The sequence below is a fragment of the Eretmochelys imbricata genome, chromosome 24 (genome assembly GCF_965152235.1).
Source record: "Eretmochelys imbricata isolate rEreImb1 chromosome 24, rEreImb1.hap1, whole genome shotgun sequence".
NCBI lineage: Eukaryota > Metazoa > Chordata > Testudines > Cheloniidae > Eretmochelys > Eretmochelys imbricata.
Window position 1 is genome coordinate 8699529 of NC_135595.1, and position 21117 is coordinate 8720645.

Genomic DNA, 21117 nt, shown 5'->3' on the forward strand with positions numbered 1-21117 from the left:
TTTAATGCCCCCCCAAACACTGCCATCCTGGTTCTGCACTGCACCCCCCACCTCGCCCTCTTGTGCCATCATTTTGAGTGTGCAACGAGGGTGTAAAGCAGTGCCCAGCACAAATGCCCCCCCCAGCACATTGGGAGGAAGGGGACACCTGCTTTGCACAGGTGTGAATGACGACCCCAGCGGCAAGACAGACCCTGGAGTCACTGCTTGTCTCTAGACCCCAAGTTCTAGGCTCCATGCATCAGGCTTCTGGGTCACTAACCCTGCCCTGGGTCACAAACCTCCTTGGCAGGAACAGCTTATTGTGGGGGACGGGAGGGAGTCTGAGACCCTGGTGGGGCGCGGGGGGAGGGGCGGGTGAAATACCAAGTGGGGAGGAATCCAGGACAATGTTAGGGATCAAGGTGGCATCTGCATACTGTGCTTAGAGCCATGGAACAGATTTGGACCCATCCCCTCCCTCCCAACACACCCTGCTCTAACCATTAGACACCTCTCCCTTACCCATGGCTGCTAAGAGAACCTAGGAGTCCTGACTCCCAGCTTCCCACTCTAACCATTAGATGCCATTCCCTGTCAGAAATAGGAGCAGAATCCAGGAGTCCTGGCTCCCATTCCCTCCATCTGCAATTCCTCAACCTCACTCGACTTCCAGAGCTGGGGCCAGAACCTGGGAGTCCTGCCTCCCAGCCCTCCTGCTTTACCCAGTGGACCCTACACCCCCCAGAGCTGGGGACAGAAACCAGGAGTCCTGACTTCCAGGCGCCCTATCTCCCGCTCTACCCACTAGACCTCACTCCCCTCCCAGAGCTAGAAATAGAACCCTGGCGTCCTAGCTCCCAGCCCCCTCACCACTCTAGCCACTAGACTCCACTCCACTCCACTCCCCTCCCAGAGCTAGAAATAGAACCCAGGAGTCCTGCCTCCCAGTCCCTCCCCCCGCCCTCTCACCCACAGGATCCCAGTGTGGCATCCAGACTTTTCCCTAGTAAACGCTGTGTTGTGTGTGTGTGTCTGTCTGTCTCTGCTGTTTCCCCCCACACACCCGCTCCCGCTTCTTTCCCCCACCCCTTCTCCATCCTGTCCCTTTTCCCAGCACTCCAGCTTTGTTGTTCCTGTCTCGCTCGCTTGTCTCTTGGGTTGATTTAAAGGAGCTCCCCCTTTGGCCTGGCAGCTGTTGCCCGGGCAGGTCAGGGTGCCTGGCGCCGCCCCCTCTCCCAGGGCAGGTGGTCCGGGGTCCGGGTGTCAGTAGGTGAGAGGCTGTGTCTGGCTGGGAGAGGAGAGGCTTGAATTTTCAGTCCTTGCAGGGGGGTGTCTATAACCACTCCATGTGCAAGCAAGCTGTGCCCATGTAAGGATGCACACGCATGCCGGGGTACACGTGTGACCATTTGCGCCTGTATGCGTGGGGGGTGGGGGGATGTGTACACAGGTGCCGGGTCGCGTGTGTAGCACACGTGTGCAAGGGGATGCTGCGTGCCTTTGCGTACGAGCGGAGGCATGCGCTGGCCCATGCAGGGCGTGTGTGCGTCCGTGAGGGAGGGCGCGTGCACGCGTGTGCATTTGTGGCAGGGCAGGAGAGGCGGGCGCGTTTGCCGGCATGTGCCAGGGGAGGCGCGTGTGTTCGTGCGTGCGAGCAGGGGATCCGTGTGCATTTGCACGTGCGTGCAAGCGGATGGAACCCTCCGGGGCCGAGCTGGTCCAGGGCCTCAGGTCCAGCTGAGTCTTTCCACTCGAGTTTGCTGGGTCTTTGCCCACATCCTAGCTGGGGGGGGTCCACATCTCCTGTGCCCACCTGAGCACTGACTGGTCCCCTGGTTGGCATCCCTGCCTGAGAGACTGAGTGTTGAATGGGGCATAGAAACAGACATATCCTGGTGCCACCTGCTAGGCATAGCCCTGGCTCAGCTGATCTGTGGGTAGCAAATGTGCCCATCTCCGCAGCGTATGGGAGCGGTGGTTGAAGGGACCCAGCACTGGCAGGTTCCCTTTTATTTGGGGAGGCCGCGGGTGCCCGGCTGGGTTATAAATAGCCCCTTCTGTTCCTGGCGGGGCGCGGACACCAGGAGCCCGGTAGCTAGGTAACCAGCGGGCAGATAATGACTCGTTGCCAGGTAAACATAGTCTGCGGGGCAGGTGCGCTGGGGACAGGGGGCGGCTGAGCTAACAAAGCCGAGGGCCTATCCGGGGGGGGGACTCGCCCGCAACATCTGGGAGCAGCGACGCCAGCCAGTCTGTGCGTGTGTCTGGGGCCAGGTCTGCTTCCTGAGCAGCTGCCGAGGGGGGAGGGCTGGTGGCCTCGTGGGGCCCTGTGCCCGGGCAGAGGTACACGGCGGTCTCATTTGAGCATGTTCCCCTCCCAGGAGTGGGAACCGAATCCAGGAGTCCTGACTCCCAGCTCCCCTGTGATAGCCACTAGTCCTCACTTCCCTCCCAGAGCTGGGCAGAGAACCCAGGAGTCCTGGCTCCCAGCCCCCTGCTCTAGGACACATACAGGGATCTGTAGCCCCCACGATCACTGGCTCTGGGCTCCTTCACTCTAATGGGGAACAGGGGGCTCTGCTCCCCTACCCCCAGCCAAGCTTGCAGGGGTGGGGGACAGCAGCTGACCCCCTTGTTAGGAGGAAATAGGGCCAGGGAGAGGGGGCAGCTCTGACCCCCTCCCCAACAGCCTGACTCTGCTGACCTCTGACCCCAGCAGCTTCTGGGAGCCCCAAGCCCCGAAATATCCTGCACCCAGATGCCCTCCCACTCCCTAACATGCCCCCCCAGCCTCCACCCTTCACATCCTCTCCCCATGCAACCCCTGTACCCCCCTCTCCCCCCCCAGCCAGCTCCCGCCGGCTCAGAGTCTCCTTCCCACCACAGCTCTGTGGGATCTAGGGCAGGGGGAAGCTCCCAGCGTGGCTGGCTTGTGATAGGGGGGAGCAATGGGACCTTGGACCTTAAACGAAACCCATTCCTGCCTCCCCCCGGCTGACCCCTGCCCTGGCTGTGGGATGGAGACTGGGGCCGCGTGGGCTCGTTCCCGTATCCGCTTCCACTAACGCACTGGCTGGTGGTGTGCGGCCTGGCAGCTGCCCTGGGGTTTTCCCGACAGCCAATTCCTGTAACCAGCGCATGCCCCCTCCCTGCCCTGGTGCAAGTCAGGATTGAGGGGCACTGTCAGAGCTGTGTGGTGGGAAGCCCAGGGCTGGGATAGCAGGGGCTGCGGGTCAGAATTGAGGGGCACCGTCAGAGTTGGGGGGGCAGGGCTGGGATAGCAGGGGCTGCGGGACAGGATTGAGGGGCACCAGCAGAGCTGGGGAGGCAGGGCTGGGTAGCAGGGCGCTGCGGGTCAGGATTGAGGGGCACCGGCAGAGCTGTGTGGTGGGAAGCCCAGGGCTGGGATAGCAGGGGCTGCGGGACAGGATTGAGGGGCACCGGCAGAGCTGGGGGGAAGGGCTGGGATAGGAGGGGGCTGTGGGTGGGGATTGAGGGGCGCCAGCAGAGCTGGGGGAGGGGGAGTCCAGGGCTGGGATAGGAGGGGGCTGTGGGTCGGGATTGAGGGGCAGTGGCAGAGCTGGGGTAGGGAAAGTTTGCACAGCTCTTCTGCCCCAGATGCCTGTCCCCAGCCAGCACTAACCACTTCTCATTCCCACCACAATTCACCCTGAGCCCTGAACCACGCCCCCGGACAAAGAGTGGCCTGGGGGCTGGGTTCAGCTTCACTGGGGCTGAGGTTCCAGGGTGATCTATTGGGATCTGCTGGGATCCTTCCCAACCCCCGGGATCACTTGATCTTGGGACGCTTTGCTATTGCTCTGCTGGCTGCTCTCCCACTCGCCCCTCCCTCGTCCTCTGCCCTGGATCCGGTCCCTGAACCCCACCAGCCAGACGGCGTTACTGCTGCGATCCGGCATGGAGCTCGCACTGCACGCCGGGACCTAAGAAGCTTTCAATTTGATTGGATAATCCCAGGATTTATGCGTGGTAAATCCCAGGCGAGGCGGGAGGGGCAGGAGGGATTTGGAGGGGTGGGATTAGAGCAGCTGCCTTCTGATCTGGGGGGCAGGGGGATCAAGTCACTGGCACGTCCTCAGCCTGACCTCCGCCAGCCAAAAACTATCCCCGCGAGGAGGCCAAGCCATCCGGCTCCACCCTCACTCAGAGGCTGGGTGGCAGCTCCTGGGGTCACCCAGTGACTGGGGCCTCCTGGGGTCTCTGTTTTTGTGCAAAGCAGCTCAGAATCTTCTGCCTCTGGGCCACGAGTCTGGTTCCTGCTGACTGTTTAAGAGACCACTGTGCAAACCCAAACATCCCCTCCCTGCAGAACGCTCCCGGGCCCATGACAGAACAGAGAGGAGCACATGGTGCCTCGGGCTGGGGAGGGGATCTGGTATGGAGCGTGCAATCTTTCTGGGGGCTTGGGTGGGATGGGCTGAAAGCTATATCCCCCAAAGGGCCAGTCCCTAATTTATTTCCCCTCTTTGGGATATGTAGCACCTGACGGGTTTTCATTTCTAACAGCCATTGGCTCGCTAGAGAGTTCTTGCTCAGTACAATAATTGTGCTCTCCTTTCTGGTTAATAAGAGAACAGGGAATTTTCCCCTCCCGGCTGAGGGCATCGGGCTCTAAAATCTGGATTCCCAGGCAGTGGCCCATGCCCCCACAGTCCCACAATGCACTTGGCCAGCTTGCCAGTTCTGCATGAGGTTGGGGGCTGAAGGGAAGCACATTTCTCGCTGGCCCCAGCAGTGATGGGGTCACGTCCCCACGCGGGAGAGCTGGAGAGTTTGTAGCTAACTCCCATGAAACTGCCCAGCCCTCCCTCGAACCCAGCCGCTGGCTCTGAGTCTCTTGTGCCAAGCGCTCCATCCTAGGATGGTATTTATTACCATGGCAACTGCCCCTCAGCCAGTTGCCCCAGTTACAGAGGGGATGGTCTTGACAGCAACAATTACCCGATTGCATGTCTCTGTTCAGGGGTTTATCATCAGGTGTCACAAATGGTAACCAAGATCAGAGGGCCCCGTCGTGCCGGGCACTGCCCAGACACAGAGTAACTGAGATCAGGGCCTCGTTGCACTAGGTACTGCCCAGACCCGGGGCTCCCTGGCTGAATAGACACAGGTGGGAGGGGAGACTGAAGCCCAAAGAGGAGAAATTATTTGCCTGTGGTCAGTGTCAGTCCTGGAATTGAACCCAGGCATCCTGCTTGTAGCCCAGTGCCCTCCCCACTAGGCCCAGCTGTCTCTCCTTTAGCATCTCCCAGTGTCTCCCTCGTCCCACAGCTCCCAGATGCTGGCCACACCGGCGCCCAGCAACGGGGGCCCCTCTGCTGCAGCCAGTGTCAGGGCCACCGCTTTGCGCCAGCTGTTGTTGATCTGTTAGGACACTAGCTCAGTCCCGGATCTCAGTGGCTTGGCCAGGTGGGATCTGATCAGAGAGCCGTGGCTTGGCACGTGAGCGGAGACCACGGCCCAGCTGGGCTGGCTCTCCCCTGAGCTAGCTGCTAAGAGCAGAGGGAACCACTCCGGCTGGCTAGCCTGAGCTGCTGCCTGGCCCAGCCAGAGTCGCTCTCAAACTCCAGGTCGGTCACACAGGCAGCCTGGCCACAAGCCGAACCAGGCCTCGGCCAGCCGCCTCCCTCTGCCTATGCCAGGATTTGAACCTGGGCCCTCCGTCAGGGGGATGCCACTGCGCAGCTCCCGCCAGCCCCCTGCGGCCCTGGGAGCCTGACTCCCGTTTCCAGCCCCTGGGGCGGGTAGGCTGGGAGGAGAGAAGGGATGGTACCGAGCAGCAAAGCAACGCTGCTGAGGTGCCCCTCGTGAGACCGGGGGGGGGGTCCCCTTCCTCCCCCAAGTGTCTCCTTCAAACTAAGGGGAGGAGCTAAGCCCAGCCCTGTTTTCATTCTCTCTAGACTAAATTAACCCTGAGGAGCCCACTGGCCCGTGGCTGGGAATCCCCCAGGCCAGGAGCAGTGGGTCACCCCCGCCCCCCACTTAGAAGCTGTCTGAAGCCCAGGCTAGGCAATGTAGCCAGCAGCCCCTTCCCCCCGCCCCACCCCAGGTGGTCACCCGTGGGGACATGGGTAATCGCTGCATAATCCCCAGGCGCTGGCAGGGTCCGGAGGGGCAGGAGAGAGGCATGCCCGGGCCACGCTCCTTTTTGCTGTGCGGCTGATTCCAGCAGCTGGGAGCTGCCTGGCGTCTCCTGTGCCCTCAGGGCTGCTCCCCAAGGATGGAGGGGCTCCCCCCCCCCAGCACCGGCATCCAGAGAGGGACCCCCGAGACTGGCAAGCAGGCAGCAGGGCTTGTCAGGGCTGAGCCCCAGCGCCTCTTTCATTACTAATAAAGCCCTGGGTGAGCCCCCGCCCCCAGCACGACGCCCGAACTGCAGGGCGCTGCCCCGGTGCAGGAGCCGGCTGCCACAATGGGGGCACTGGAAGGGACTCAGAGTGGTGCTGGAGGAGGCACCTGGCATGCTGGGCCAGGCAGAGCTGGTGCGGGCTGGGCCTGGGATGCACGAACCTGTTACGCGGCACGGCCAGCTCACAGATGCTGATGGTCTCTGTGGTACAGGAGGGCTCCGGCTCCAGCTGCCCGGACACCCTTAGGGTCCTGAGCAGGGACACAAAGCGCCAGCCGGGTGACCCTCTGGGGTGGCTGGGCCCAGCGCCAACCACCGGGCTGGTACATGGCAGGGTGTTGCTGTGTTAATTATAGTCCACGCCCTCCCAACCTAGAGCCAGCCGCATCTGGGTGCCAGGCAAAGGGCACTTAGCCCTAGTGCCCAACCCCAGAGACGTCGAGCAGAGCTGGGTGAGCCATCCCTATAGAAACAGCTGCCCCACCCCAGAGCTTGCCGCATCTCAGTGCTGGGCAAGGGAACCCAGAATTACTACATGGCTGCATGTGGCTGTCAGATGAAGGGTACCTGGTACCTTTATAAGCAGCCCCTGCGCCCCACCCCAGACATGGCCGCATCTCAGTGCCAGGTGAGGGAGGCCTGTATAAGCAGCTGACAGGGGATGGCTATTTAGCGGGGTTGCCGGGGGGTGGGGGGCGTATTTCTGCCTTTTCCCCTTGGGACTTCCCCCCACCCCCAACCTCCCACTTGAAGATTTTGGAGATTTTACACACACACCCCAACCTTTGTTTTTCTTCCCCTTTGCTCAAATCGTCCCCCCACCCTGGCATTGTTTGTGAAGATAAATGGTGATGTCAGCGTGGTTACTAGGTAACGCAGTGGGTAAATTGGGGCTGAGTGGGCGGTTGCCATGGTTCATATTCTCCGGTTGCCATGGTTACCAGGCATCTGCTGGTTTTTTCTCCCCCGGCGTGACGGCCCCGAAGGTGAGGTTGCGACGACTTTGTCATGGACGCAGAAAGCGACGTGGCTCGTGGGGTGGGGAGGACTCCCCAAAAACCCAGCCCGGACCTTGAGCCTTCCCGGTGACGTGAGACGCTTGAGCAGGGGTATCCCTGGTTATTGCAATTAATTCTCCTTCCTTGTCAGCCCCCGAGTTCCTGGCTCATTGTAAAGCCCCTCGGCTAATCAGCTGATTCATGCCAAGAGCACCTGCTATGGAGGATCACGTGCCCCCCCCGCTCCACTGCCCTGCCCCCTTTAGCTGCGCCCCACAATGCCGGCCTGCAGAGATTTGCTCGTGCAGCGCTCCAAATGCTTTGGTTTTGGCAGGGGGGGTGCAAAAAGCAGCGTGGCTGAGCTGCCAGGATGGGGCGCGATTCCCTGCCGTGCAATGGGGCTCAGGGCCTGCAACCTAGCTGACTTGCCCGGATGTACAGCCACAGTCCGACCCAGGCTCTGGGAGCAGCTCCCTGGGGGGCAGCACCAGCCCTTGCCGGCGGTGTTCTGGTGGTGGGTATCCACGTCCTGCCAAAGCCATCAGCGGCCCCAGCGCTGGGGGACAAGGCCGGCTGGATAGCACCGGCCCACGTCTCCCCCCAGCCCTCACCTCCAGAGACATCCATCTCCAATGCCCTACCCGTAGTCAGTCTCTGTGAGCACCAGGAGTGGGGATTTTGGCTGGCTGCTTGAGGCCTGGCAAGCTCAAGTCTCTATGGGGCTCCCCATGCGCCGTAGAGCATAACCCTGCAGTGCTTCACTGGGGCTGGTGGTTGGCATGGTGGGGTGGCCACATCCCAGCCACAAGGGTGTTATCATGGATAAGGGCTCCCTGTATAAACAGCCGCCCCACCCCCACCCCAGAGGTGGCTGCACCTCAGCACTGGGCCCTGTGCTCTCTGTATAAACAGCTGCTCCACCCCAGAGGAGCCAAACCCTGCCTGGGGGAGAGCAGCAGAGACAGCCGTTTCTCCCGAGGAACAGCAGCTGTGTTGCAGTCCCTGGTGCTGTTCTCTTGGGCTGTCTCCCCTTTCCCAGGAGATGAGTCCATGGCCCTTTGTCCCCCCCGCCCTCACCCCCCACTTCTGCCAGCCACACGTGCTCCCTGCGTACAGTGGGGTCACCCCCTCCCCAGTGCGCCCCGCCAGCTCCCACGTCTCCCCTGCTGGCGCCGCCAGTTGCTGTGGGGGTTAATAGCTGGGCCCCCGGGGCCCTAGCACAGGGGCCGAACACAGAGCGGGACTCTGTCAATAGGAGTCTTTGCCCTCTAGGGTGCCGGTTCAAATCCAGCCCAGGGCAGTGGTGCCAGCCCTGGTGAAATGGGCATTGTGGGCCTGTCTCTGTCTGGTTCCCCTTCACCCCAGTTTCAGGAGGGGGTGTGGTGTGGCCTAGTGGTTAGGGCATGTCCCTGGCACTTCAGAGAGCTGGCTGCTATTCCCACCTCTGCTGGGTGACTGTGCGCAAGTCCCAGCCCCACTCTGTGCCTCAGTTTCCCCTTGTCTATTCAGGCTGCAAGCTCTTTGGGGGAGGGGCTGTGCTCAGCTGGGGCATCTGGATGCTACCGTCATGCATATTCGAATAAAGAAAGACATGTCCAGAGAGCTTCGGGGGTCACCAAGCTCCCCTCTTGCCCCCTCAAGGTGGAGTAAGGCTGGGATCGAACGGGGGCCTGGGAACCTCGCCCTGGTTAGGCATAAGCCAAGACCTTTGATCTCTTGGTCTGTCTTGCCAGGACCATTTTCCCGATGCACTAAAGGGGCTGAAAACTCAGGGGCGCTGCCCCGCTGTGGGCTGGGACCGTCTGCCGGCCTGTGTGCCCAGTTGCCAGCCTGCATGCCCGGCTCAGGGCGCCACGCCACTCTGAAAAGGCCCAGCTCCTTGGGATGCTGCCAGGCCCTGTTGTTTTTTTACCACGAGAGGAAAAAGCGGTCCCCATGCTGCACCGGTTGCTGTGGCAACCAGAGATAACCTGGCAACAAAGCAAGGCGGGAGGACGTGGAGGAAGATGCAGCGCTGGGGAACTGGGGTGTGTTTTCTCTTGCCAGGCGGGCAGGGGGGTGCGTCCGAGGGGTTTACCTGCTCCTAAAACAGCAGTGAGTGACAGGCCGCTTGTGAGACGTGTCTGGGCAGGGGGCCGGGATCTCTGGCTAGACACTTCGCAGGGAGATATGTGCCTTTGAGATGGATGGCTGGAGAGATCAGATTAGCGGCTGGATGGACAGTTATGGATTGGCTGGAAGGACAGGTGGATGGATAGGTGGGGAGATGGATGGATGACGAGATGGACAGATATGACAGGGAGAGGTGGATCCCACAGACAGTTAGAGCCAGCAGGCAGATAAATAGCCCGGCTGATCTGAAAAGGGCTTGGGGGTGAGGTTGCCAGACAGCCCATGTCTAGCCTGCACTGGGCCGGCTGGTGAGACAGCATTTGCTTTGAAGCTAGATTCAGCCCTTTTGCTGGGGAGGCCGACCGAGCAGGATGAAGGGAAGGGGGTGCAGCCCTGCTGGGGTGTCACATACACACCCTGCACCATCTCTGCCTGATCAATAGAGCTCAGTATCTTAGTAATAATTGATCCAATGGCCAAGGAGCAGGGCTTTAATTACACTGATTGGGTGGGATCTGTGCCCCCCCATCCCCGCCCACCATGTATGCCCTCCCCGGAGAGACACAAGGTGCAAAGAGCAGGTAGAGTGGGTGGGCAATGCCCTTCCAGACATGCCAGCTGCATCACAGGGCACCGGGATACTGCAGCGTCTGGCATCGCCCCCGCGGCCTTCAGTCCCCATCCCCCAGCCCCAGCATGGGGCCAAATAGCCACGCTGGCATCCTGGCAATGCCTCTGCCTGCCCATGCCTGTGATCAGGCTGGGAGCGCGGGATCGATAAGCACAGGTGCCCTCCGGAGCCTTTTTCTTATTGATCTTCCGGATAAGTTGTGTTCCTGCTCACACCAGCCCTGTGGTCAGTCAGCGGGGCAGCGCTGGGACTGCACGTGGGTCCAGGTAAATGGGGGGCTGGGGCCACTGTCAGCTGGTGTCGCTGCATTGAAGTCAGTGGAGGCCACTGGGGATCCGGCCCAATGCCTTAGGGAAGGATGGATGGGAGGAAAAATGGCCCAGTGGTGAGAGCTATTGTGAGCCCTGTGTTCAGATCCTTGCTGTCCCACGCACTCCCTGTGTGACCTTGGGCCAGATCCTCAAAAGTCCATCGGGTGAGGCAGCGAACTACTGACTCCTCAGTTTCCCCATCTGTACACTGGGGATAAGAGCCCTGGCCTGCCTCTCAGGGGTGCTGGGAGGGTCAATACAGGAAAGATGGTGAGGCGCTCGGCTGCCATGGTGACCGGCCCAGACCAAGGGGCTAGCCCTGATTGACACCTGTCTGAACAGACTCGCACCCCTACGGTTTCAATGTGGCCTCGTTTTGAAGCCCCCCAGCTCCTGGCGTATTGTCAATTGGGCCTAAATCTCTCTCTCAAAGGTGATCACCAGTCACCTCCATGGAAGGCTGAACTGCCAGGAGCGTGGGGAGAAAGGGGCAGGCCAGGGCACGGGCTGCTGGACTGAGAGCCAGGACGTCTGGGTTCCATTCTTCCCTTCCCATGCCTTTGGCTGCTCCCCTGCCTGGTCATGGCGCCCACCCACCTTCGGGATCGACCTGCTCAGGATCAGGACCGGGACCCTCAAACTTCCCAGCGTCTGGAGATGACGGTCACCCCTGGGGTTTTGCTGGCGCAGTTGCTCCCCGGCTTCTGCCTGTGGGGTGTCTCTCTTCCCAGATCCCCTTGCTCCAGGCGGTGCTCTTGGGGCGACCAGGCATCCCTTTAGTAAGGGCTGTGTCTTATATATGCAACTCTACCATCACCAGCACCCCGGAAAAAGGTGTCCTGATTTTTCACACTTGCTATCTAGTCACCCTACCTGCTGCGGGGGGGAGGTTACGATATTGCCATGTAGTCGGAGGGGCGGGGGGGCTGCCTCCCCTCCAAGCTGCTGCTTTCCTTTAATATGATTACAGATGCTTTTACAGAACTGTCCCAGCGACCTGCTGAGTTAATCTCATGGCTCTGCGTTAACCCTCCCCTTGCCGGCTGGCTTTGCGCCAGGAGGGAGCATGGTGGAGGGCTTGGCAGGAGGCATTCTCCCCTCCCAGTCAGTGCTGGACCCAAAGCCCAAGCACGGCTCTGGGGGTCACAGGGCTGCAGGGCGCGGGGTGGAGCCAGTGTTCCTGCAGGGAGCCGGGGAGGGGGGTCTTTGACACTGGGTTTGGGGGTGTCAGTGGTTTCTGCTGGCTACTCCTTCCCCCACCAGCTTGTGTCCAGCCAGGCCAGGCCAGCTCCGGAGCCTTTCCCCACTAGGTGACCAGGATACATCTGGCCCCAGGTTGCAGGGACTGGCTGGCTCCAGGGGACTGGGAATGGGACATGGGGCCTTTCCCCTCCAGGGGGCTCCGGCTCTGATCCAGCCCCAGGGCAGGAGACTGGGTGCTTCGGGAAATGGGACACGGGGCCATTGCCCCCAGTTCAGTTCCAACCCTGGCTGTTTGGTGAGTAGCCAGGGACAGGCACTTGGCTGGCAGGCACCGCAGAGAGGTCACTCCTGAGCTGGCTACAAACCGAGCTGTCCTTGGGGCCCAGGGTGGGACCCTCCTGGGCAGGGCTGTGGCAATAGATAGGGAAACTGGCCCTGTGCTGTGCAGGCCTGGCTCTCCCAGGTGTCACCTGTGCACCTCGCACTGGATCAAATCCACACTAAATAAAGGGGACCCAGGACTCACCCTCACAGACACCCTGTGCCTCAGTTTCCCCTCTGTATGATGGGATAAGGCTCTCTCTCTCCCTACGAAGGAATCATGCCTCGTTGTTGGGGGGTGGGTGGGGTCTGGCTGCTGGATGGTTCCATCTCCGGCGGGGGCGCCCTGCTCTCTGAGCGCCAGGGGCTGCCTGCACGCGTCCTCAATGTTTCTTCTTTCTCTCCCCCTTGCAGATGAACCGGCCGATCCAGGTGAAGCCAGCAGACAGCGAAAGCAGAGGAGGTACCCGCCGGGCGTGGGGAGGGGGCAGGGCTGCCCTGGAACCCCAGCTACCCCTGGTTAAACCCCCACCAGAACAAAGGGGTAATTCCCTGCCCCGACAGGACCCCCACACACACTTCCAGCATTGACCCCGGGCCTCCCAGTCTCTGGGGAGCAAAGCTAGGATCAGATGGGGGGGGTCTTCCAATAGTCCCCCCCTTCACATTCCCGGGATTTCTGACTGGGGCTTTCCCTACCCTGGTCTCTTGTGACATCAGATTAATACTGGGCAGGGCAAACAGTGCTCCCTGCAGATACCAGGGGGCTGGCTAGATAGATAGATAGAGGGGGTGTATGGAGATAGATAGATAGATAGATAGATAGATAGATTAGATATGGAGGGGATGGATACATACATAGATAGATCAGCCAGGATCTAGGGAGACAGAAAGACAGACAGATTAGCATTCTAGCATCTAAGGATAGGGACAGACAAACAGAGCAGGGTCTGGAGAGAAAGAGCTAACTAAGGACAGGTGGACGGATTGGCAGCCTAGGCCCAAGGGGTAGAAAGATCCAGCCAAGCGTAGCTGAGATGTTCTCCAGTGCCCACTACAGACATACCCCCCCATCCAGGACCCCCGGGGCCTGCCCATCATCAACCTAGTGGTTGGCTCCTGCAGTCCGTGATCCCAGCCTGGGCCGAGTGGATGGGGTGAGAGGAGGCATCTGGCCCTCAGCACCGTGCTCTGTGACCAACACCCCCGCCCCAGGCTCCCTGTGCTCCCGGGCAGGGCAGGGTGGGGGGGCGAATGAGCCCCCTCCCCACTGAGCACTGCCTCTTCCCTGCCAGAAGACCGGAAGCTGTTTGTGGGGATGCTGGGCAAGCAGCAGACAGACGAGGACGTCAGGAAAATGTTCGAGCCCTTTGGGAACATTGATGAGTGCACAGTGCTGCGGGGGCCAGACGGCACCAGCAAAGGTAGGTACCACTCCCGGGCCCCTGCCGCTGGCCCTGCCCCCATAGCAGGGAGTGGGGTGGGGGCGCAGTAGGGGGCGCTGTGCTGCAGCAGCAGGGTGGGGGGCGCAGTAGGGGGTGCTGTGCTGCAGGGAAGAGGCAATTTGGCCACCAGGTGGCCTGAGGGCTCCTGCTCGTTTCTCCCATGTTATCCCTCCCTCCGACCCCAGGCCCTGCAGCTGTCCCGGGTGACGCTCCCTGGCTGCTCGCCCGTCACCCCTGCCTGCTGCACAGCTGGGCCCTGCTCCAGGGCTGTGTGCTTCATGGGTGGAGACAGGGGAGGGCACATTTGTACAGGGGTGCCTGGCTCGGGGGGGGAGGGGGGCAGGGCTGTGAGCATGTGTGCACTCGGGGTGTCTGTGTGCGCTCAGGGGTTGCACTTGGGGTGTCTGCGTGCGTTCCTGGGGGTGCACTCGGGGTGTCTGTGTGTGCTTGGGGGGGTGCATTCGGGGTATCTGTGTGCACTCGGAGGGGTGCATTCGGAGTATCCATGTGCACTCAGGGGGGGCACTCAGGGTGTCTGCGTGTGTTCAGGGGGGTGCATTCGGGGTGTCTGCGTGCATTCAGGGGGGTGCACTCGGGGTGTCTGTGTGTGCTTGGGGGGGTGCATTCGGGGTATCCATGTGCACTCAGGGGGGGCACTCAGGGTGTCTGCGTGCGTTCAGGGGGGTGCACTCGGGGTGTCTGCGTGCGTTCAGGGGGGTGCATTCGGGGTGTCTGTGTGCACTCGGAGGGGTGCATTTGGGGTATCCATGTGCACTCAGGGGGGTGCACTCGGGGTGTCTGTGTGCACTCGGAGGGGTGCACTCGGGGTGTCTGCGTGCGTTCAGGGGGGTGCACTCGGGGTATCTGTGTGCGTTCAGGGGGGTGCATTCGGGGTGTCTGTGTGCGCTCGGAGGGGTGCACTCGGGGTGTCTGCGTGCGTTCAGGGGGGTGCACTCGGGGTGTCTGTGTGCGTTCAGGGGGGTGCACTCGGGGTATCTGTGTGCGTTCAGGGGGGTGCATTCGGGGTGTCTGTGTGCGCTCGGAGGGGTGCACTCGGGGTGTCTGCGTGCGTTCAGGGGGGTGCACTCGGGGTGTCTGTGTGCGTTCAGGGGGGTGCATTCGGGGTGTCTGTGTGCGCTCGGAGGGGTGCACTCGGGGTGTCTGCGTGCGTTCAGGGGGGTGCACTCGGGGTATCTGTGTGCACTCAGGCCCTGCCACATCCCCCCACACCCCCGACGGCACTGACTCTCTCTCCCCACAGGCTGTGCCTTCGTGAAGTTCCAGGCCCACGCCGAGGCTCAGGCCGCCATCAACACGCTGCACGGCAGCCGGACATTGCCCGTAAGGCATGCTGGCAATCAGGGGGGTGGGGGGCAGGCTGAGAGGGGGCGATTCCTGGCATGGCCCTCGGTGGGAGCTCAGCATTAGACTCGGCTCCCAGACCCCTCATCTCCCAGGGCAGATGCTGGGCACTCACGACCTGGCTGCCCCCCAGCCCCCCCAGGCACTCACTCACCCGGCTGAACCCCCTGGGCACTCACTGACCCATCTGGACCCTCCCCTCCCCGGGCACTCATCAACCCAGCTGGGCCTCCCTGGGCGCTCGTGGTCCCCCTGCCCACTGAGACACTGCAGGGTTAGATCCAGGCTCCTCTAAGCCCTTCCCCCACCACGTGTCGGAGAACAATGCCGGGTCTGTCTGTCTGTCCGAGGGGACAGGGCCGGGCTCCTGGGCAGCATCCTGGGAATCTACCCTGCAGCTGGGAGCCAGCCCGCCTGGGTGGACGGACTCACGCCAGCGTGGCCCAAGCCAGCGCGCTGCCAGCCAGGTGGAGGCTGCGGCTCTGGCAGAGACGCAGGCTCCCGGCGCCCAAGCTCAGAGCCAGGGGGCCGGGGGGGGCTCCAGAGCCTGAATTGCCGCCCCAGCGTGCCAGCTGAGCTGAAGCCTGGCTAGCGCAAGTCTGTCTGCCCAGGCTGGGAATGTTAGACAGCCCCCAGGCCCTTCCTGCTCCAACACCCCCATCCTTTGGGGACTCCGAGGGGCACGGGCTGCGTGGACCCCACAGGGCCTTCGTGCCTCCAGGCCTTTAATCCGCCCTGCAGCCTCAATCGGGCAGTCAGCGAGCACCCAGGCATGGGTCCAGCGGGGCAGCACGACCCTGTCTGCCTGTCCAAGGATCTCCAGCCCCCTCTGCCTCTCGCACCCTCTCATGTGGGCAGCTCCAAATCTCAGCTCCCCCCCCAGACTTGCCACCTGGAAGGGACCCAGCTCAGCGCCAGGGCAGGGGGCAAGGATGCTGCCTGAGGCTCTTCTGCCCCCTGATGGAGCGAGCTCACCACTGCAGCCTCGAGAGTCAGTCGGGAATCTTCCGAGAAAACGTTTTTTTAGTTGAAAAACGCCGACAGGGCAACTCCATTGCCGTGGGAACGTCTGGACTGGGAACAATTTCTCGACGTGGGTAAACGACGCTTGGGAAGCGTCCGAACGTCCCTCTTCCACGTTCCACGAGAAAACGCCCATTTTCCTGGTCGAGGCAACTTTGGAGTTTGCGGCGTGAGCGTGTTGGAGTGAGCTGGAAACCCATCGATCAAAGAAACCAAATGTCCAGGCTGCCCCGAAAGGAACTTTTCTTAGGCGCTTCAGGAAAACGTTCCAGCTTTTCAACTTTTCACCCCGAGTCGGGGCGGGGAACATTGTTCAGAGTCTCGAAAACGTTGGCAGGACGGGCAGATCAAGTCGCTCTGATCCCAAGCCATGCTCATGCGTAGACCCCAAAGCCCTTTTTGCAAACGAGGTTGGGATCATTCGCCCCATTCGACGGGTGGGGAAATCGAAGCATGGAGCAAGGCCGCGACTTGCCCAAGCTCGTCGAGCAGCAGAGACGGGAAGAGACCCTGCTGTCTGGAAGCTTAGGCCAGTGCTATATCCACTAGGTCCTACGTCCTGAGGAAGGTTAAAATCATCCTGGGCATGGGCAGAGGGGGTTGGAGCAGGTACTTAATACAGGAGGGGAGCTTGGCCCCCCCCCACGCTCCCCAGGAGGCTGCCAGGCGCGGAGGCTGCAGGAGGGGCTGGGGCCTGGTGTCATGCCGGCTGGCTGAGGCAGTGCGGGGGCAGGGGCCAGACGGGGTGGGGCGGGGGGGTCACCGTGCTCTGCTTGTCTCACTAGCCCCCTTGCGGGGGGTTCCATTCCCAGGGCGCCTCCTCCAGCCTGGTGGTGAAATTCGCCGACACGGAGAAGGAGCGGGGCCTGCGCCGGATGCAGCAGGTGGCCAGCCAGCTGGGCATGTTCAGCCCCATTGCCCTGCAGTTTGGGGCCTACAGCGCCTACACCCAAGCAGTAAGGGGCTCCTTGCCGATGTGGGCTCTGGACTCTCAGCAGGGGCATGGGGGGCGAGCCAAGGCTGCGGGTCGGGATTGAGGGGCACCGGCAGAGCTGGGGGATGGGGGGAACCCAGGGCGGGGACAGCAGGGGGCTGTGGGTCGGGATTGAGGGGCACCGGCAGAGACGGAGGAGGGAGGAAGCCCAGGGCGGGGACAGCAAGGGGCTGCGGGTCGGGATTGAGGGGCACCGGCAGAGCTGGGGGATGGGGGGAGCCCAGGGCTGGGCTAGCTGGGGCTGCGGGTCGGGATTGAGGGGCAGCGGCACAGCTGCGGGGGCCAGGACAGCAGGGCACATCGTTTCCCCCCCCCGCCCCGGGTCCTTGTGCCCTTGCAGACAGGCCGACCCCCATCCCCCCAGCAGCCCAGCGGACACCTCCTGACTCCACCGCCCCCCGCCCCCCCGTCTCTTTCTCTCCCCCCGCAGCTAATGCAGCAGCAGGCAGCCCTGGTCGCTGCTCACTCCGCCTACCTCAACCCCATGGCCACCATGGCGGCCGTCCAGATGCAGCAGATGGCCACCATCAACCCCAACGGCCTCATCGCCACGCCCCTCACGCCCCTCACCCCCTCCTCAGGTAGGGCGGGCGCGGGCCAGGAGGGGCCACGCCGGGGAGTCTGCGGGGCGGGCAAAGCCCCCCCGGGCGGCAGGCTGCAGAGGGGGCAGGGGGTGGGTAAGCCGGGATCTCCTCACGGGTGGGGGGGAGAGCCCCGAACCCATCCCGCTCGTCCACCGCGTCTCTCGCCCGCAGGTACCAGCACGCCGCCTGCCATCGCCGCCACCCCCGTGTCCGCCATCCCGGCCACGCTCAGTGTCAACGGCTACAGCCCGGTCCCCACGCAGACCACGGGGCAGCCGGCCTCCGAGGCCCTCTACACCAACGGGGTCCACCCGTACCCAGGTTCGCGCCCCGCCCCTGCCCTGCCTCTCCCCTCCACCCCCACCCCGGCTCAGCCCTGGGTAACCCCCTGCCCCTCTCGTCTCCCCTCGCAGCTCAGAGCCCAGCCGCCCCCGTGGACCCCCTGCAGCAGGCCTACGCCGGGATGCAGCACTACACAGGTGTGGCGCCGGGGCTGGGGGGGCTGGAAGGAGCCCCGCGGCTGGCGGGGGGGGCTGGAAGGGGCCCCGAGCCGGGGAGGGGGCTGGGGGGGGTGGAGGCAACAGCATGGCGGGACGTCCCGGGCGCTGGCGCCAGGTCTGAGCAGCACCAGGGCGTGGCAGTGACGGCCTCACCCCCCAGGGCTGTGGGGCTGGGGGGCAGCCAGGGGGACTGAGGCTGTAAGGAGGGGGCTCCCTGCGGGTGGAGGGACCTGGGGGGACAGGGGGAGTGGGGAGCAGTGGGGGAAGGGAGCTGGGCCAGCGATGGGGGGAGGGGGCCTCAGGCCTGGGCCCAGATCCTTCCCTTGGGGGCGCGTAGGCCCAGGCCGAGGGGTCGCTCACGCCCTCCTTTGCCTCTGCCCCAGCCACCTACCCTGCTGCCTACGGGCTGGTGAGCCCGGCCTTCCCCCAGCAGCCGGCCATCCTCACGCAGCAGCCGCCCCCCCAGCAACAGCAGCAACGGGAAGGTAAGTGGGGCCCGGAGCCGCTGCCCCCTCCAATTTCTCCCCGTCACTGCCCCCCAACACCCCCTAGGCACCACTCCCTCCAACAATGTCCCCCCCCAGCACCCACTAGGCGCCACTCCCCCAGGCCCTGTCCCCCTGAAACCACCCCCAGCTCTGCCCCTGGGCCCCTGACATCCCTTATTGCCAGGAGCCCTGCCCCAATGCCGCTCAATAGGGAGAGGGCAGATGTGGCCTGGGGTCACCAAGGACCTGCCTCACTGTGCACCTCAGGACCTCCACATCTTCCCTGAGGACCCCACCACTTCACAGAGGGAGTCCAGAGCATGGGGGATCAACAGGGATCCAGAATGGTGGCCAGAATGAGAGGATCTAGAGTGGTGTAGAACACAGGGTCCAGAGCAGGGGAACCGAGAGGGGTCCACACTGGGGAGGCCAGAATGAGGGGTTCAGAATGGGGGTTCAGACTGTTGGGTCTAAAGGGGTCCCGAGCAGTGGGATCTAGAGGAGTCAAGGATGTGGGGGTCCAGTTAGAGGATATAGAGTTGTCTAGAACAGGGAGTCAAGAGCGAGGGATCTGGAACAGTCTGGAATGGGGGGGGGTCCAGACTGCGGTATCCAGAGTGAAGGGTATAGAGGAGTCCAGGATGGGAGGTCCAGAGCAGAAGGCTCTAGGGGGTCCAGCGTGTGGGATCTAGAACAGGGGCCCCAGCATGAGGGATCTAGAACTGGGGCCCGGTGTGTGTGGGATCTAGAACAGGGGCCCAGCATGGGGGCATCTAAGGGAACCCAGGGCCTGGAGTGTCCTGAGCAGCTGCCCACTCTCACCCGCCTCCTCCCCGCAGGCCCCGAGGGCTGTAACATCTTCATCTACCACCTGCCCCAGGAGTTCACTGACTCCGAGATCCTGCAGATGTTCCTGCCCTTTGGGAATGTCATCTCTGCCAAAGTTTTCGTGGATCGGGCGACCAATCAGAGCAAATGCTTCGGTAAGGCCAGCCAATGGGGTCTCCCAGCCCCTTCCTGCTGCATTGTGGGCCAGTGGCCGGCCCGCTGAGCAGCAGGAGCAGCCAATGGGCACTGGGGCGAGGGGCCGAACTCCCAGGCAAAGGATTGTTGCAACCCCTAGTGTAGACAGGGGCTGACGCTGAGCCGGATGCTGAGCTGGCTTCCTTAGCAGATCTGCCCAGACCAGGGCTCTCCTAGCCCCATCTCCTGTCACCCACAGCAGCTGGCATGAGGGAGCAAACCCTGTGTCAGGCACCTTCTACCTGCCACCGATCGATGCCCCCAGACCTGAGCCTCAGGGAGCAGATCCCGGGCTCCCCGGCCCCCAAGGACAGGGCAGCTGGGCATACTGCAGCCCTGGTGCCAAGCTGAGAGTCCGGGTGCGGAGCTGCCCACCCCGAGCCAGTGGCTTAGTGGCCAAGGGGGCATTGCCCTAGCTGTGAACAAAGGGCTAGTTGGGTCTCCCAGGGCCACTCAGCATTCTCTGCCTCTCTCTGCCCCCCTCCCTTCCCCCTGCCTCTCTACCCCTCCCCGGCGCCCACCCCCCACCCCCTCCCCAGGGTTCGTAAGTTTTGACAATCCCGCCAGCGCCCAGGCTGCCATCCAGGCCATGAACGGCTTCCAGATCGGCATGAAGCGCCTGAAAGTGCAGCTCAAGCGACCGAAAGACGCCAACCGGCCGTACTAAGGCCTCAGGTGGGTGCCCTGCCCCCCGTGCACAGGGACCCCCCAAAACACAGCCCGGGGGCGGGGGGGCACAGCAGTCTGGGCTGGTGAACTGCAGCATAACGGGAGTGCGGGGGTGAGGCCCTGGCTGTGTTACCTCCCGCCGGACAGAGCCCCTTGGGGTAACGCCTCCCCCAGGGCCCCAGGCTGGGTGTCTCCACTCTCAGGGTGTACAGCCCTGGGGCCTTTTGGCCACAAGAGGGCGACAGCCCCCAGCCCAAGGCAGGACTGAGCCGAGGGCCCCGGAAAATCGTAGCAGGAATTTCAGAGTTTGATTTTTAAAAAGGGTAAAATCTCAGTGGCATTTTTGTGATTCCCCTGCTACACAGGCACAAACATCCACACACACGCGTACAGGCACACACAGATACACACATAGAGATACAAACACACACATGGGCACACACAGATACACACAGGCGCACACAGATACACACGCACATGGGCTCACATAGATACACACACACGCACACAGATACACACGCACAGGGGCACACATAGATACACACACGCACATGGGCTCACACAGATACACACATGCACAGGGGCACACACAGATACACACACGCACAGGGGCACACACAGATACACACAGGCGCACACAGATACACACATGCACAGGGGCACACACAGATACACACATGCACAGGGGCACACACAGATACACACAGGTGCACACAGATACACACGCACATGGGCTCACACAGATGCACATGGGTGCACACAGATACACACGCACATGGGCACACACAGGTACAAACACACACGGGTGCACATAGATACACACACGGGCACACACAGATACACACACACAGTTACAAACACACACGGGCGCAAACAGATGCACATGGGCGCACACAGATACACACCCACACGGGTGCACACAAATTCACACAGGCACACGCATCGACACATGCATGGGCACACACAGATATACACACGCACATGGGCACACACAGCTACACACACGCACGAGCACACACAGGTATACACACGCACATTGGCACACAGCTACACACACGGGCACACTCAGTTACACACACACTCACATACAGAGACACACAC

The 21117-nt window shown here is 62.3% G+C and overlaps 1 protein-coding gene across 29 annotated transcripts in view; it reads left to right on the plus strand.

The window, feature by feature from the left end:
• Window positions 1-20014, plus strand: part of CELF3 (CUGBP Elav-like family member 3) — a 35643-nt gene extending 15629 nt beyond the window's left edge. The window contains exons 3-13 of one of the 29 annotated variants that reach the window (XM_077840843.1): window positions 12343-12391; window positions 13224-13352; window positions 14635-14714; window positions 16571-16714; window positions 17183-17333; window positions 17508-17657; window positions 17750-17815; window positions 17968-17970; window positions 18220-18321; window positions 19164-19307; window positions 19887-20014. In XM_077840843.1, coding sequence (XP_077696969.1) covers window positions 12343-12391; window positions 13224-13352; window positions 14635-14714; window positions 16571-16714; window positions 17183-17333; window positions 17508-17657; window positions 17750-17815; window positions 17968-17970; window positions 18220-18321; window positions 19164-19307; window positions 19887-20014 — 1146 coding nt within the window. Of the gene's footprint in view, window positions 1-12342; window positions 12392-13223; window positions 13353-14634; window positions 14715-16570; window positions 16715-17182; window positions 17334-17507; window positions 17658-17749; window positions 17817-17967; window positions 17971-18214; window positions 18322-19163; window positions 19308-19885 lie in introns of all 29 variants that reach the window. The other 28 variants (XM_077840851.1, XM_077840853.1, XM_077840857.1 and 25 more) reach the window with 28 other exon arrangements.
• The last annotated feature ends 1103 nt before the right edge of the window (window positions 20015-21117 follow it).